This window comes from Euprymna scolopes, chromosome 2 (assembly GCF_053919585.1).
Source record: "Euprymna scolopes isolate OS-2025 chromosome 2, ASM5391958v1, whole genome shotgun sequence".
Lineage (NCBI taxonomy): Eukaryota > Metazoa > Mollusca > Cephalopoda > Sepiida > Sepiolidae > Euprymna > Euprymna scolopes.
The window spans coordinates 80,847,243-80,863,559 of NC_136483.1; the positions used below are offsets into that span (position 1 = coordinate 80,847,243).

At 33.1% G+C, this 16,317-nt stretch overlaps 1 protein-coding gene and 1 pseudogene across 1 annotated transcript; both read right to left on the reverse strand.

The window, feature by feature from the left end:
• Window positions 1-4,202: 4,202 nt before the first annotated feature.
• Window positions 4,203-4,655, reverse strand: LOC145239937 (uncharacterized). The gene has a single exon (XM_080103535.1). It carries the CDS (start codon window positions 4,653-4,655, stop codon window positions 4,203-4,205), a length of 453 nt encoding a protein of 150 aa, XP_079959661.1.
• Window positions 4,656-9,882: 5,227 nt separating this feature from the next.
• On the reverse strand, window positions 9,883-10,005 carry LOC145242320 (U2 spliceosomal RNA; annotated as a pseudogene).
• Window positions 10,006-16,317: the final 6,312 nt, after the last annotated feature.

Here is a 16,317-nt window from a genome sequence, read left to right on the forward strand (position 1 = left end):
GGTACAAGATTCGATTTGAAATTTATTTAACTTCAAAGTGCACTTTTATAAATTTTACAAAGTAAGGTATAAAAATTTAATTTAAATTGAATCAAAAATTAACTTGGATTTATTTTGTGTAATGTACATTTTGTTACATTTAAAAACATTATCTTTCATCTAGCAACTAATGATATAGATATAAAATTTTCAATTTTTATAAAGTGTAACAGAATGTACATTACATAAAATAAATCCAAGTTAATTGTTTTATTCAATTTAAATTAAATGTTTATACCTTACTTTGTAAAATTTATAAAAGTGCACTTTGAAGATAAATAAATTTCAAATTGAATCTTGTATCTTTATTTTTAAAGCCTATAGTAAAAACATTTTGTTTTACGATTTTCATGCCTTGGATGAAATGCTTTTCTAACTTGTATATACGACAATGATTGTGGACTAATATTTTCTTAGCCATTTGTTTAATTCAATACTACACACACACACACACACACATGTATATATATGTGTGTGCATTTATATTTTATATACATGAAATATATATAAAATATGTATTATATATAACATAAAACAAAATATAAAAAATATAAGAACATTCATAATGATGAGCTGATTACTAAGAAAGTAACCATGTCATACAAATGTATAAGTATATGCATATACATAACTTTATATATATGTATATATATATAAATATATCTATCTCTATATATATGTATGTATATATAAAAAGTTATGTATATAAAGTTATGTATATGCATATATATATTTGTATATATATATATATATATATATATATAAAGGTATGTATATAAATTATGTATATGCATGTATATGTTTGTATATATATACATATATATATACATATATATAATACTATGTATATGCATATATATATTTGTATATACATACATATAGATATATATATATAAAGTTATGCATATGCATATATATACACACGCACTATATATATATATATATATATGTATATATATATATATATATATATATATGCTTATACATTTGTATGACATGATTCACTTCTATGTAATCAGCCGACATTATGAGTTTTCAACCACAACTACTAGGAATTGTAATTGGATCTATGCTTAGTTTTATTTAGTTTGATGCAAAACCAGGAAAAATGGATTGAAAAGACTTTAGTAAGAATTCAGATACATCCGATATTGATTAAATGTTAACAAAATGTGAAAAAGTCTTAACAAATAATTCCCAAATATATGTTGTACTATTCTTTATACTAAGTGTTTTATACGACATAATAACTTTTAAATTAACCTTATTAACCATAAATATGTACCTTCTCTCTGCCTACGAGTTGAACTCTCTTGTAATTTATATAACGGTTTCCATTTCGCGTCAAACATTATTTTTCTATATTAGAAAAAAAAATAGGTAAACTGAAGAACAAATAGAAATAATTTCCTTTAATGTCGCGACAAAATTCAGTCGCACGGAATAAGTTTTGCAAGTTCTGACCAACGCGAAAAAATGTCATAGTATCCAATTCACATTGTTGATTAATTTAAAAACAGGCTTAATCTTTTTTTTTTTAGGTCGGGGAAAAAATTATTTAAGGGAATCAGGATGGATTCAATCCGTTTTAAAATTATATTAATAAAATTGCAGGTGGCATCTTCCAACATAATCGAGGCATTGATATTACTGAAACCTTCTCTAGACACAGCAATTGTTATGATAAATTAATACATTTTAGAACTTGGTTTTTGGTTGAATATTCTTCCTTTTTTTTATAAATAATTAATCAATATATTATAAGTCTTTCGCTCGTCAAAAACAAAATCTAATCATTTTAAAACATTGATGGAACGCTCAAAATATTGCGAGAATAACTCTTAACATACAGAAATGATTTTTAACGCACACATATGTACATACATAAATATATCTTACTATATTATCGATATACACGTAAAATATCATAAGTTAACAATATATTTTGCACATATATAATCATATTTACTATAACAGTGTTTAATGCGCCAATAAATCTTAATGTAACGTTTAATAAAGCACTTCCCAAGGACCATAGGACAAGTAATAATTCGAATACTTTTTGTTTTTAACCACATTTATTTCCGGGTATTTTCCCGATAAAACTGTGATCATGCTTCTTCTCACTGAATTCTGTCCCCTCGAACGTCGTTTCAAATGTGCTCTCGAAAGTCATCCACGTCTCTAACGTGATCTGCTTTTCTAACGTGCTCTCTTTCCTTTTTATATTATTTTCCTTTTCCTTACTGTGACGTCATTTCGCACACGAGTGTGTATTTTCATGTAGCTGCTATACACGTTCCCGTTCTTTGTTACAATAATATTAGTATGAAAATATATGTACGGGACGTAACTACTTTAGAAGTTATGCATTTCTATTTCATATATATTTACACACACACACACATACACCCACACATATATTTATATACATAAATGTATATATATATATATATATATATAAATATAAATATATATATTTATATTTATATATGATTACTTAATTTAATCACATAAATTAATATACGAAAGCATAAATTTATGCGTAAACTTTAAGTATTTACTTACACATTGCACAATAAGTATATATATATATATATATATATATATATATATATATATATATATATATATGAGAAATTAGTTATTAAAACATGTTAAAAACACTTTGAAAAAGAGTAAAAACATATTTAATTTGAAAAGGAAACACGAAATAAGTGGATAGTCCGAAGTTTCGAAGAAATACTTTCCTTCTCATCAGAGCGTAGGATTTAGCAAAATGCGGAATCGGATTTTGCTTGCAAAAGTAATTGATGAAACTGCACGTAAGTCATAGATCTTACTTGATAACAAAAAGTGAAGCAGAGGTAATATGGCGAAGAAAAAGGTGATTTCACGTAATGGATAGTCTGATAAAAGGTAAAATATCCAATGACGGTAAAATCCAAAAATGCAAATCAACACACACACACACACACACACACACACACACACACACACACACACACACACACACACACACACACACACACACACACACACACACATATATATATATATGGGTGTGTGTGTGTGCGTGTGTGTGTGTGATTTCGTCTGTCTGTGTGCGGAACTGTCTCTATCAAACTACTCTGTCAATAATTTGTCTACAAATTTTTAACATGATATTGGGGATTTGGTCCTGTGAACTTCAGTTTGGAGTTTAGCCGGTAGAAATAGCTGCTAAGGGGTTAAAATGGATGAAAATATAACTTGTCAGATGTAAAATGACTAAATGTGTTACTTCGACGCATTCGCCCATATACATTTATACGTGAAATTCTGTTAATATTATAACATAATAATACTGTCAGCCCCTTTAAGAACTCGGTTCTTATTGTTGAGTACTTTAAAGTTGGAATTAAAGTCGGTCACTTATGCTCGCACGGGCAGATTATGATGTTACAATCATTAGATCACACTGGACGGATGTTTCGACATTTAAAAATAAATGTTTAAATTTTAACGATATTTCTCGCGGTTAAGGTGTGCCGTGAGGTTTGCTCCTTGCTAATGGGGCCAGAGATATCTCTCGACCGGCAGTAATAGTGTCACCATTCATTGATGGCTCCCGAAAGGATAAAACACTAATTAAAATAATAATAATAATAATAATAATAATAATAATAATAATAATAATAATAATATATATATATATATATATATATATTAAAAGCGAAGTGGGGCATTTTTTTTAACCTTATAAAAAAGATCGACTATAATGTAAAAAGAAACAGGATCGACTAAAAGTAAGAAAAATAAATTGAAAAGGAAGAAGATCGACTAAAAGAGGGAGAAAGAGAAAAGAAAAGGGGGAACGGTGAAGAAACTTGAAGTACTTTTCGCGGACTGTCTTCAGAAGTAAATGTCGAAATGAAGTAATGTTGGCAAGAAGTAATTTCTATGAGGGGGACAAACACCGCGTAGAAATTAATCTGGTGGCGCCTGTTTAAAAACGTTCAACGAACGTATGTGGTCACTCTGTTTGCAAAGAACAGGTCTGCAACAGTTTACCCCGACCTTGTTAGAAATTATCTTACTAACAATATGTCGGAGGTAGCCATTATCAAGAAAGATATTAAGTAGTTTTTCTAATTCGGCATCTAACTTAGAAGTCGAGCAAATCATAATGCACGATGGGCAAGGGCTTTAATTAGATTGATCTTCCTCTTAAGTGGAGTAAAAGAGTTCCACTTAATGTAAAGGCCTGTAAAGGTGGGTTTTCTGTAGATATCAGTCTCAAAGCAACACTTCGTATAATCTTTGGATACCATGACATCTAAAAAGGGTAAGGAATGATCGCATTCCATAGTGAATTGGAGAGCTGGATGTAAGCTATTTAAGACATCAAAAAATATTAGAGAGTCGTCATGTGAAGAGAAACAGGCAAAAGTATCATCGACGTAACGCGTGTAAAAAGACGGCGGGGAGATCTTAGTAAAAAGACGATCTTCCCAAAAACCTACGAAAATGTTAGCCAAAATGGGACCTAAGGGGCTACCCATCGAAATGCCATCTACTTGTCGGTAAATCAGGTTGTCAAAGCTAAAGGAAACAGCCTTCGTGGCTAATTCCATCAGCTCAACAAACACCGGTCGTGGTAAGGGGGGACACGATTTAGACCCACGATATAGGTAGTCACAACAAATGTCAATAGTTTCGTCCAATGGGACATTTGTGAACAAACTACAAATATCAAAAGGCACAAGATAATTATTAGAACTATTCAGTTCTAAGTCTTGGTACGGGAAGAAAATTCAAAAGAATCCAAAACACAATGGCTCGAATAATGTTTTGAAACTGGCTGTAAGATCTCTACAAGCCATTTGGCTAATTCATGCTGCGCCGAACCGACCATCGACAAAATAGAACGAAGGGGGGCGTCTACCTTATGAATTTTCGGTAATCCGTACATGCGTGGTCTTTGTGATCCCACTGGTCTAATTCTGCGTTAAACCTCGTTTGAAATAAAATTACGCTTCTTAAGGCGAAGACAATATTTCTGGAGCTTAACCTCAATTTTAAGGGTATCGTTGAAAGAAAGGTCACCTAATTTAATAAACTTATTGGTGTTGTCCAGTATTGTCGCGAACTTAGACAAATAGTCAGTCCGATCAAGGATAACGACGCCAGAACCCTTATCTGGCTGGGAGATATAAATATCTGGATTGGATTTAAGGGCCTGTGCTACTAGAAAGTGATTCTTTTGCCAGGTAGAAGACTCGATCGTGAAGTTGCAGAATCGATTTGCCAGATCAATAAGCAAGTTTTTATAATTAGATAAGTCATCATCGGAAGTAGGTGAATGGCTTTTTAACTGGGCAAAGAAAACTTCAATTTCGCTAAAGACTTTAATTTTATCAACAGAAGTAGGAGGAATACAAAAATCCAGCCCACCAGACAACACGAACCGGTCTACGTCCGACAGGACGAGAGACGACAGGTTAAAGATATGATTACTAGAAACCGCCATAGAACCAAATTTGTTAGAGGAATGTATTATATTTTAAAGTAAAACGATTAATAGTATAAATATCACCATTAGAGAGGAATCTAGAGAAACGCAATTTATCCAAAAAATTTAGATGTTTCCAAACGACGGACCATAAAGATAGAAATTTAAAACGTAGGTATCCAAGATTATTGTGAAAAAACACAATTTCGTTCCTTAGAAAAGCACGCTGGACGTGCAAAGAATTACGACATTTGATCTTCATTATTCTTCTGCCAATATAACAGGGAACCACATATTTACGATCACATTGGCGTAAGAAATTAATCTTACACTTAGTATAATTTAGTTTTCCTCTGATCTTAATAAGCGAGTTGATCTGTTTTAAAAGTTCAGTGTTATAACGCCCCCGGAGATATGATAGTAAATTCGAAGTACAACAGAATTGTATAGTTTAAAAGCGAAGTGGGGCATTTTTTTTTTAAACCTTATAAAAAAAGATCGACTATAATGTAAAAAGAAACAGGATCGACTAAAAGTAAGAAAAATAAATTGAAAAGGAAGAAGATCGACTAAAAGGGGGAAAAAGAGAAAAGAAAAGGGGAACGGTGAAGAAACTTGAAGTACTTTTCGCTGACTGTCTTCAGAAGTAAATGTCGGAATGAAGTAATGTTGGCAAGAAGTAATTTCTATGAGGAAAAAAAAACACCGCGTAGAAATTAATCTGGTGGCGCCTGTTTAAAAACATTCAACGAACGTATGTGGTCCATCTGTTTGCAAAGAACAGGTCTGAAACAGTTTATTGTAAGGGCCTCCAAGAATCCAAGATGTTGAACAGACCTAGCCGTATACAAAATAGAGAACCACTCCGGTGTGTACTCACTCGCACATTTATTTGAACTGGTCAGGTGATCACCGATCGCGGTAGCAGAAACACGTGATCGTGCAGAGGAGTCTAACCTACCCTGTCATATACATAAAGGGACATGTTGGGAAATTCTGACCTCCAATTTGTGACTCGTTCTGCTCACGTAGTCAGCTCCACACTGACACTTAAATTTATTGACGACAAGACTACTTTGAATCGTGGTCAAAACATCTTTCTGAAAGGAAGAAAAGAATTTCCGAGTGGTAAAAAGAGGGCGGACTAAAGTGGCGGGGAAACAATTATGGGTCTGGTGAACAATCTTTTTGATGATGTTATCACCTGCTGAACCCAACCATGGCAACTTTAGGTAAATCGGACACCGGGAAGGGCCTATGAATCTATTAGTATTAAAGAAAAAGAAAATGCCCCACTTCGCTTTTAAACTATTACAATTCTGTTGTACTTCGAATTTAATATATATATATATATATATATATATATATATATATATATATATATATATAAGGACAACTGGGCGTTGCTTGGAATTTAATTAGGCCTACTACAGCTACTCCGTTACGACATGCTCTCATTTTTATTGCACTCTTTTTCCTATTTTGCTCCTAATATAGTTGGAAGAATAAAAGATGTTGAGAAACTCTTTGAATAATGACACTCACTGCTCTGAATGGAATCACTCGTCCAAATTTTATAAGAAGGTTTTCAAAATTTACTGTATCAAAGATTTTGCTTTTAAAAGAATAACTTGTCAAGGCATCGTACCTCAGCTTCATTGCAGTTTTTGTTTCAAGGTTTGCACCTAAGCTAGCGGCATCAACTGATCCCAACCATGTTCCAATGAGCGAAGTGGGAATTCTCATCTATCTTATGGATAATCACTTGCAATTGGCAAACAGAAACGGCGACGCAATGTATGCGTATTTCTATAAGAACACATACTGTTCAAATTATATATATATATGTATATATATATATATATGTGTGTGTGTGTGTGTGTGTGTGTGTGTGTGTGTAACGGGTGTTTACATTAAAATAATTCACAGAAAAATGTGTTTATTGTACGAATACATGTCTTATTTCAAAAATTATTTTTGGAGATCTTTATAATTTAAATACAATTTTGGATACATGGTCCACGTGGTTAGCCCGTATACGGTGTAATCTAGAGGTCGAATTTTCACAGCTCTACGTATTGAATTAATCTGTATTTCAGAAATAACGCGTCAAATGCTGTCTTGCAATAGATCTATTGTGTTTTGTTTATCGGCGTACACGTGGAACTTTGCATATCTGCTAAAGAAAATAATACCATGAGGTTTAATCGCACGAACTAGGCAATCAGCATACACGTCCTATTTATTCGTTCATACATTTAAATTATTCTTTCATAAAATGTAAGTAAAATATATTTGCACAATTTGTAAATGCTACGCGGGTGTCAGTCCTTCCATGATTTATTGCAAAATCAAGCTAAACTAAAAATAACCGTACTTGTCAATTCTGTACTTTAATAATTAATTGTTAATTTCAAGTTCGCCGCCGCTAAAAACACGGTTAGCGAAGAGAGTTAAAATAATTTTTAAACTGAACAGGTTTACACTACTAAGACAAATCAGAAATATTCGTTTCTTTGCATAAAACTAAATAATAATAAATATAGCCTGCATAATTAGTTGTTTTTCAATATATATAAGGGTCGGCCAATTCGTTTAGCCGTGGATTCTATACGTACAACTAGATAAATATAAACTAGATATTAAGTCTGTTAAAAACAAGCAAATTTATAGCCGGTGACTTCGAATGAGTGTTTTATTCAAAATTGCTGATTAAATATTGTTAAATTTCTGCCAATTTTGTCATAAAATTCTAATTCCTATTAATTCGGTTAATTCTTAACATTTAACTGATATGATAACACTGCTCTGTAGTTTCCGAAAAAAAGTGGAACGGACAGAAAAATAAACAGACTATGAGAAATATAATATAGATGGCTAACAATATATATATATATATATATATATATATATATATATATATATATATATATATATATATATATATATATATTCATACTGAGAAAAATCGAAGGATCGGTCGAAAATAATGTGCTTTTGAAGGAAACATTCTTGTTTTTTCAAAAGACTTTTTGTATTCCTACACGTCAACACACAGGAAATAAATGCAGAAAAGATATAAACATTCATATATTTTTCGTATTGATTTTTTATTCATATATATATATATATATATATATATATATATATATGAATAAAAAATCAATACGAAAAATATATGAATGTTTATATCTATCTATCTATATATATATATATATATATATGTATATATATATATATATATATATAGAGAGAGAGAGAGAGAGAGAGTCATCAACATGCAGTACTGTGTCGTTGTATCACAACTCGTCTCGTTTCGTTTGTATCCTAACTTCCCTTAGCCGAGGATTGTACTTACAACCCTCGCGTTGATAGTCGGTTGTTCTAGCCACCAGCCCATGGGAGTGGTGCTCGCAAATAACCTCAACAAATGTCCATTTAAATAAACACTCGCCCACCGTTTCTACAGTGCTTGAACTGCTTGCTTATTTACAAACAGCGATATATATATATATATATATATATATATATATATATATATATATATATAAATATATATATGTGTGTGTGTGTGTGTGTGCGTGTGTGTGTGCGTATTAAGAATAACGGTGTATTTAGAGAATAATAATCAGAATACATTGGCAACTGGAAAATAGACCCGACGTTGCCGGGGATTGAATGAAACTCAATGAATGTTTTACATTTCTAATACTTTTATTGTCATCGGAATCGGGAATATCGATTGATTGCCTTCTCTATCTGTGATTTTATATTGCTACACCAGGAAGAAAGCTTCACATACCTCCTACTAGTGATTTAGTTTGCAATTTAATGTAGTCTATGTTGCAGTGTACAGAACCCTCTGTTAATTTTATAAAATTATTTGACATAATTTCTTTAATTATAATGTAAAATGCAAAAGTCAATTGTAAAGCTGAATTTCGAAGACTCGACTCGTTGCAATGATATGAACACATGTAAATATTCATGGTTAATCAAACCACGAAATTTTTGTCAAATCAATGATTAAAAATCACTTTTTTATATGGAAGGGTTCTTTTGTAATTAAATAAGACCGATAGCCATTAGTCGCGTGCTCTCGTGTAATGAATGAATGCGTGAATGTAGGATTGACATGAAATTCTTAAAGATAAACTAAAATGACCGAAAAATGGGCTAAATTGACTTAAAAAAATAAAAAGTAAATGACTTAGAATGACTTTAATGAACTTAAGGATGAATTGAATGACCTTAAGAATGACTTGAATGTTTAAAAAATAACTGGAATCCTTCAAAAACAACTTGAATGATCTGGAGAATGACGTGAATGGCTTTGAGACTGACTGATTGTAAAGTATTTTACATTAAATTAATAAAGAAAAGTGATCCCTCACTTTATATCACAATAAGTACAGCATGTAGTAAGAACAGATACTACACTTTGATCTTGGCCAAAAGGCCAAGAAAAGGGTATTTATTTGCTCCCCCACGGAGCAAATTAGGCACAAGGCCGATTTTTAATGTGAGGAGTGAAGGGGAAATGGGGACCAACTCCCCGGGGAGTAGGGGAGCTGGATAGTGACAATTTGTATGAAGGGTCGCCCCTACATTGACCAAGGTCTTATATGTGGGGTTGGTATTTATTTGCTCCCCCACCGAGCAAATTAGGCACAAGGCCGATTTTTAATGTGAGGAGTGAAGGGGAAATAGGGACCAGCTCCCCGGGGAGTAGGGGAGCTGGATAGCGACAATTGGTATGAAGGGTTGCCCTACATTGACCAAGGTCCTATATGTGGGGTTGGTATTTATTTGCTCCCCCCACCGAGCAAATATGGCACAAGGCCGATATTTAATGTGAGGAGTGAAGGGGAAATAGGCACCAGCTCCCCAGGGAACTGGATAGCGAAAATTGGTATGAAGGGTTGCCCCTACATTGAACAAGGTCTTTGCTTGCAGTATCTGCCGGTCTTGGCCAAAAGGCCAAGAAAAGTTTAAAAAGCAATGAACAGCATCTATTAACAACAGACCTTTGATCTTAACCAAAAAGGCCAAACACAAAAGTGTTACAGACAGACCGACTGACAGACCGACTGACAGACCGACCGACCGACCGACCGACCGACCGACCAACGGAGTGAGTTATAGAGTCGCTTGCACGCGACTAAAAATGACACCTATATTTTTTACCTAATAACAAATTATAATATGCTAATAATCGTCTTATATTTACTAACCATTGAACTTCTGAAGTATATTTCAAGTACTGCATCTTTCAGATGTAAACTACTGCATCTTTCAGATATAAAGTAAATTTCCATTAAAGTTTAAAGGGAGAATCAAATATTATTATTCAGTTCTGGTCTTAAACAAACAAACAAACAAAAACATCTTTCATACATAGAAAAACTTCAAACGTCGTAATTACTAAAGGTCAGAGAAACGGTGAAATTCATGTAAGATTTTTTAAAAACGATCTTGATGGTTTAAATGAAGTTGATACGGGTGGTTGTTAAGATGATTGTTAAAAAATCACATTTAAAAGAGGTGAAAGAGTCATTGTATGTATTTGAAGATTATAACGTTGGCATTGTTTTCCCCGATATTTTTCTAATCAGAATTTTTTCTAGAAATACATTAATGGCTTACGGAACGCACCACGTGAAGGTTGCCAACATCCTAAGTGAAATTTTGTGGAACGAACTAGGTTCGAACTTGGAACACCCATGTCGTCCGTCCATGTCGGTAACCAATTAACCACATTCACCTTCTAATGAAGTAATTGAAACATAAAAGAAAGACAGAACAGTAACAAGTGAGACGCGTACATGACGAGAAATTCACTCCCATTTTCTTTGATATAGAATCGATGATTACAAATTTTATTCCCAAACAAGACTTTTGGGGACTAATAAGCGAGTCAATAAAAAGAACTCTTACATTTTTAAATCAGCTTAGTTTATTTAGCGAATTACAGCTGCTTAGCACGCGTTTTATTATTGTTTTATGTAGAGGAAGATTAATTGTATCGGTTCTATTTATATAGACTGCATTCCTAACTGTTTTTTTAAGGCATAACCAATCGTTTCCATATTTTTACACCATCTTGTCCAAGGATATGCTTCTAGTCATGATTGTGGTTGATTGGCTTACTTAGTTTGCTGTATACTACCAAAAATGATATTCACGTTTCATCTATGAGAATCATCAAAGTCGCAGCGCAAAGAAAGATATTGTGAGAGAGAAGACGGAAGACACGGGGGTGGTATCTATCATAATGGAAACGGCTAAAGTTGAATAACTCCCGGAAGAAGCCGAAACGTGGTAGTGCGAAGATGAACACAAACATAACACCAAGTAAACCCATTGTGTCATGAATTGAAAAATGTTGGAGATAATAGATGGAAAAACCAGGTTATCCTATCTATTATCTCCATCATTTTTGAAGGCACTACCAATATATAAGTGTCTGGAAGACATCAATCATTTGTTGAAGGAGTCTATTTATTATGTATGCGATAATTGTAATATACTTAGTTGTCGCCCTTGATACAATAACTACTAAGCCGAAATAAACGTACAACGTTTGGCCTTGCACTAGGGGGTGTTTTGTTTGGTTTTTAAATAAAGACGGAACGTTACTTATATATTTGTTTCGCCTTAGCATAAAATATACATTGCCCATAATCAAGTTATAACCATACGTTTTTAATCGAACATACGCGATATGACTGAAAAGTAACGTGGCTGGGTATTCTGTGAGAGGTATGGGAACACGAAACTGAAACGGGTTATGTTATCATGTAACTTGGTAGCTTGGCAGTTTAAAACAGTCATTTGGCCATGCGAATAGACGATGGGAGGATCCTAAAGGATATTCTTTATAGAGAGCTTGCAAATGGCCGCAAACCAACAAGAAAACCTGTTTTACGGTACGATAATTTCTGCAAGCGAGACAGATGATATCGACCCGACAGATTGAAAAAGAGTAGCGAAAGGAGTGACCCGAAGTGATGGGAACAGGAGGGGTTGCAAGAAAACTCTCACAACCAAGCACCACCTACATCTTTAACATCTGCAACATGGCATATCGATGCAGAATAGACTTGCACAATAATATTTCGCCAGAGAATTAATTTAAGGTACCAAACTCCGATGTCTGTTAAGACAGACTGACGCCAATAATATAGAAAAATAAATCTAACTTTCTGCTATTGGTTAATTTTTCGCGTTCTTTTTGTTTGTATAGTCATTATTCCACCATGACAATGCACATGTTCACATCTTCCTTAGCAACTGTTCATTTATGACTGAAAAGTACAACTTCTACATTCATATGATTTCTCCATAATATTTTTCTTTTCTTTATTCCAATCTCCAAAGGAAGTAGCGAAGAGGTCGATTTCGAAAACGTGGCAACCATTAAGAAGACCAAAACAGCAGAGCTGAGGATTAGATTTCAAGAGAATTTTTCCATCAGTGCGAAGAAGCGTGACAGAGAGAAGTGAGAAAGTGCATTCGACCCAGGAGGAGGAGGGATAATTTGGAATTAAAATGAATTGTTTCAGACATTCAGGTCACTTTTAAGACAAACATCGTGAATGACAGGGAAAGAATCTCCGACTGGAAGAGATCATTTCCACGCCATTAACTTTCATTGTGAACTTACTTTGCGTAAGAAAGCCAATACTGACAGAATTAAGAATCGTGAAAGTAAAAATCGTGAAAGTAAAAATCAACGTTATTTTCGGTTAATAAAATGCGAAATCAACTGGAAGCAAAAAAAATATTCGTGTCCATCTTTCCTCTGTAATAATGTTTTCTTAATAACGACATTTTTCACATAAGGTTAAATTATGCGAAAAAGATAAAAATCGATTAGAAATAAAAAATAGAATTAGAGATACGTGTCAGAAAGATTAAAGCGATACGTAGTAAAGAGGATAGAAAAATCTTTCTTTGAGCTGACGAAGCTGATTCGGTTCAAACTTTTTTTCCGAAGCTCTATCCCTAGTTCACCCAGGGAGCGGACGAGGGGAACGTCTGTGATACGCTTGTAATTTTATTGTGATACTAGCATATAATGGTTCGAATTAATGTTTAAAATGCAAAAGTTTCATGGTTTAATTTTGCTTTAAAAAAGTAACATTCATTCTAACGTCGTCCCTGTCTTATAAATAACCTACGGTTGATTTTATACGCCGGGCTTTTTTTCAAATGCACTTGTGATATTAGATCGTATTAAGATGTAAACTTTACTCATAATTGGGATGTTTTTTCTTTAATCAGATTTTTCGATTATCGATTTTTGATACTTATCGGATGCATTCCTATACAAAACCTATCTAAGAACACTCAAAGTCACATAAAGTATATTTGTGTGATATTTAAAAAATCTGCTAATCGTTTCGGAGTAAATAGGAAAGGAACTCACACATACCCACAGACATACACAAAGTGCCTTTTATGTATAAGTAAATGAAAAAAATATCACAAAAAAGCGAAAGAATGTCGTTTATGTGTCTTTTATAATACAACCCTATTACAGAATAAAACTAAAATGAAAGATAAAAACTGCTTAAAAATATTCTGAAGTCTTCCAACAATTTATTTTAATGATTCTTTTCTTTTTTATCGGTATCAAAATCAATACACAGCTTCTTCTTCTTCTTCTTCTTCTTCTTCTTCTTCTTCTTCTTCTTCTTCTTCTTCTTCTTCTTCTTCTTCTTCTTCTCACAATTCAATACACATCTGACAAAACTCACTTCTGCCAAAAATGCTCTTTTCTGATTGACAGTCTTTTTATTACCGTCTGCCTTTCCTATGCATATTAAATGCAATGAAGTCTCATGTCCTCATGCGATAGCCAGCCTATAAGTAAGCGCAGCGGCGATATTTTCCTTTATCATTCTTGCCTGACGCAAATATGCATGCTGTACAAAATCAGGTTTGTACTAAATTTTAATGAGAGAAAAATGCATGCCGGTCTATTTAAACTAACCTATTACCACTACCACTACTATATTGAGGTTACTGTGTACAACGTGTCTCTATTTACAATGCCTCCCCACGGGACAGAGTTAGACACCAGGGTCGTTTTTTAACGTGGAGAAAAAGAAACAAAAATTAAAATTGTCTCAGTCGTGAAGGATTTCTCCTCCACTGACAGAGAACAAGAAATTGAAGTGCAGCATCTGAAGAACAGATACTACACTTTGATCTTTTCCCGTGTCATCAAAACTATGTGAGGGTATAAAATGGTTATCATCCGTCCATATTATAGGGAAGACAAAGGTGACTATCTAATCAATTTAAGGAAATGTGATGGCTAATCATTACATTTCTTTAAAGTGAGTAGATAGCCATCTTTTTCTTTCCAATAACTGCTAATCAACTATTTTATACGCTATTATTTAATATCCGTAGAGATTGATCCTATACACAACACATTAGGGTTTATATTTTTAACGGTTAGTAGAAATAAGCTCTGGTGTGCTTTGTATGTAATCAATCTATACTAAGATTGATAGGTTTCAGGTCTAGAAACGATTACGCAACAAAGAAGAACACCCTACTGAATAATGTATCATCCGTACGCTTATGTGTGGCAGGAAGAGGTGTCGACAGGCAAAGACAACTCGTTAATTTTCGACAAACTGAAACGGATTTTACTTTTGCTTTCCAGCTGTTAAAGAAACAGAGTCTTCCAACGATCACGGGATACTAGTTAGCCCATTCAAACATGGCGGATAGAAAACATTTACCATTGGATGAGAAGCGAAAAATGTATTTATTTTTATTATGCGTCCGATCATTTCTAACAAATTTTCCGTACATCAGTTGGTCATCGTTTTTTTTATCTGTGTGTCACGCTCTAGACTATCGTATTCTATTTGAAATAGGCATAAGCATCTTTATACATAGTTCGGAAGGAGATTTTTTTTCTTATAAAAATTATGTTCTAATTTTTACATTTCAATCTTGTGTCATACATGAAAGTTCATAATTCTAACTTATTAGCTGTTCACTGATATACCCTCACTTCTATGGTACTTGCTGATTGGGCACTGATCTTACCTTGCAAATAAGTTCTTTCATACCCCGAGAAATGATTAAGTCGACACAAAACTTACTGAAAAACAAAGGTGGTTTTTCCTGTAGATCCTTGTTTGAAATCACTTACTACTAATGTTGGGGACAGAGGGCAATCACACTATTTACTCATATATTTTAAGATAATTTTAAAATTTTAGAAAATTACCACGTTTAATGCTATCAATGAACTTCTCATTGTTTTCACGCATTATCTTTTTGTAGTTATATGAGGTCGTATTATTTTCTATCATTTCCCACCGCCGATTAAAATTAACATTGAGTCATTAAGCCGACCTTAACGAATGTTTTCATATCTCGTGTTTCCACTATCTAAATGTTATACTAGTGGGTTTACTCGTCTAATATTAAACGGATTGTCCATACTTATTGCATTACCACGAGAGAGAAACTAGATACAAAGTGGAAAATATCTCCTACGAAAAATCACTATGACAAAAATTTATATTCCAAAATTCATGATGTTGACAATCTTATATTTTATTCCTTTAAATTAGTTGATTTATATAATTCTTGACAGTATGTTTCGTAGCGCAAAATCAATCACTTAATTATTATATCAATTAATGAATCTATAATGCCCTTAACTCATTAGAAGAAATAGGAAAAATAAATGCGCCAAAAGAAATTATAATGTGATTTGACATGGTGAAAATCCGAAAATTGGGAGAGAA

What these genes read in the sequence shown, in the direction of transcription:
- LOC145239937 (XM_080103535.1), bottom strand. Translation starts at nt 4,655, where the DNA reads ATGGAATTAGCCACGAAGGCTGTTTCCTTTAGCTTTGACAACCTGATT.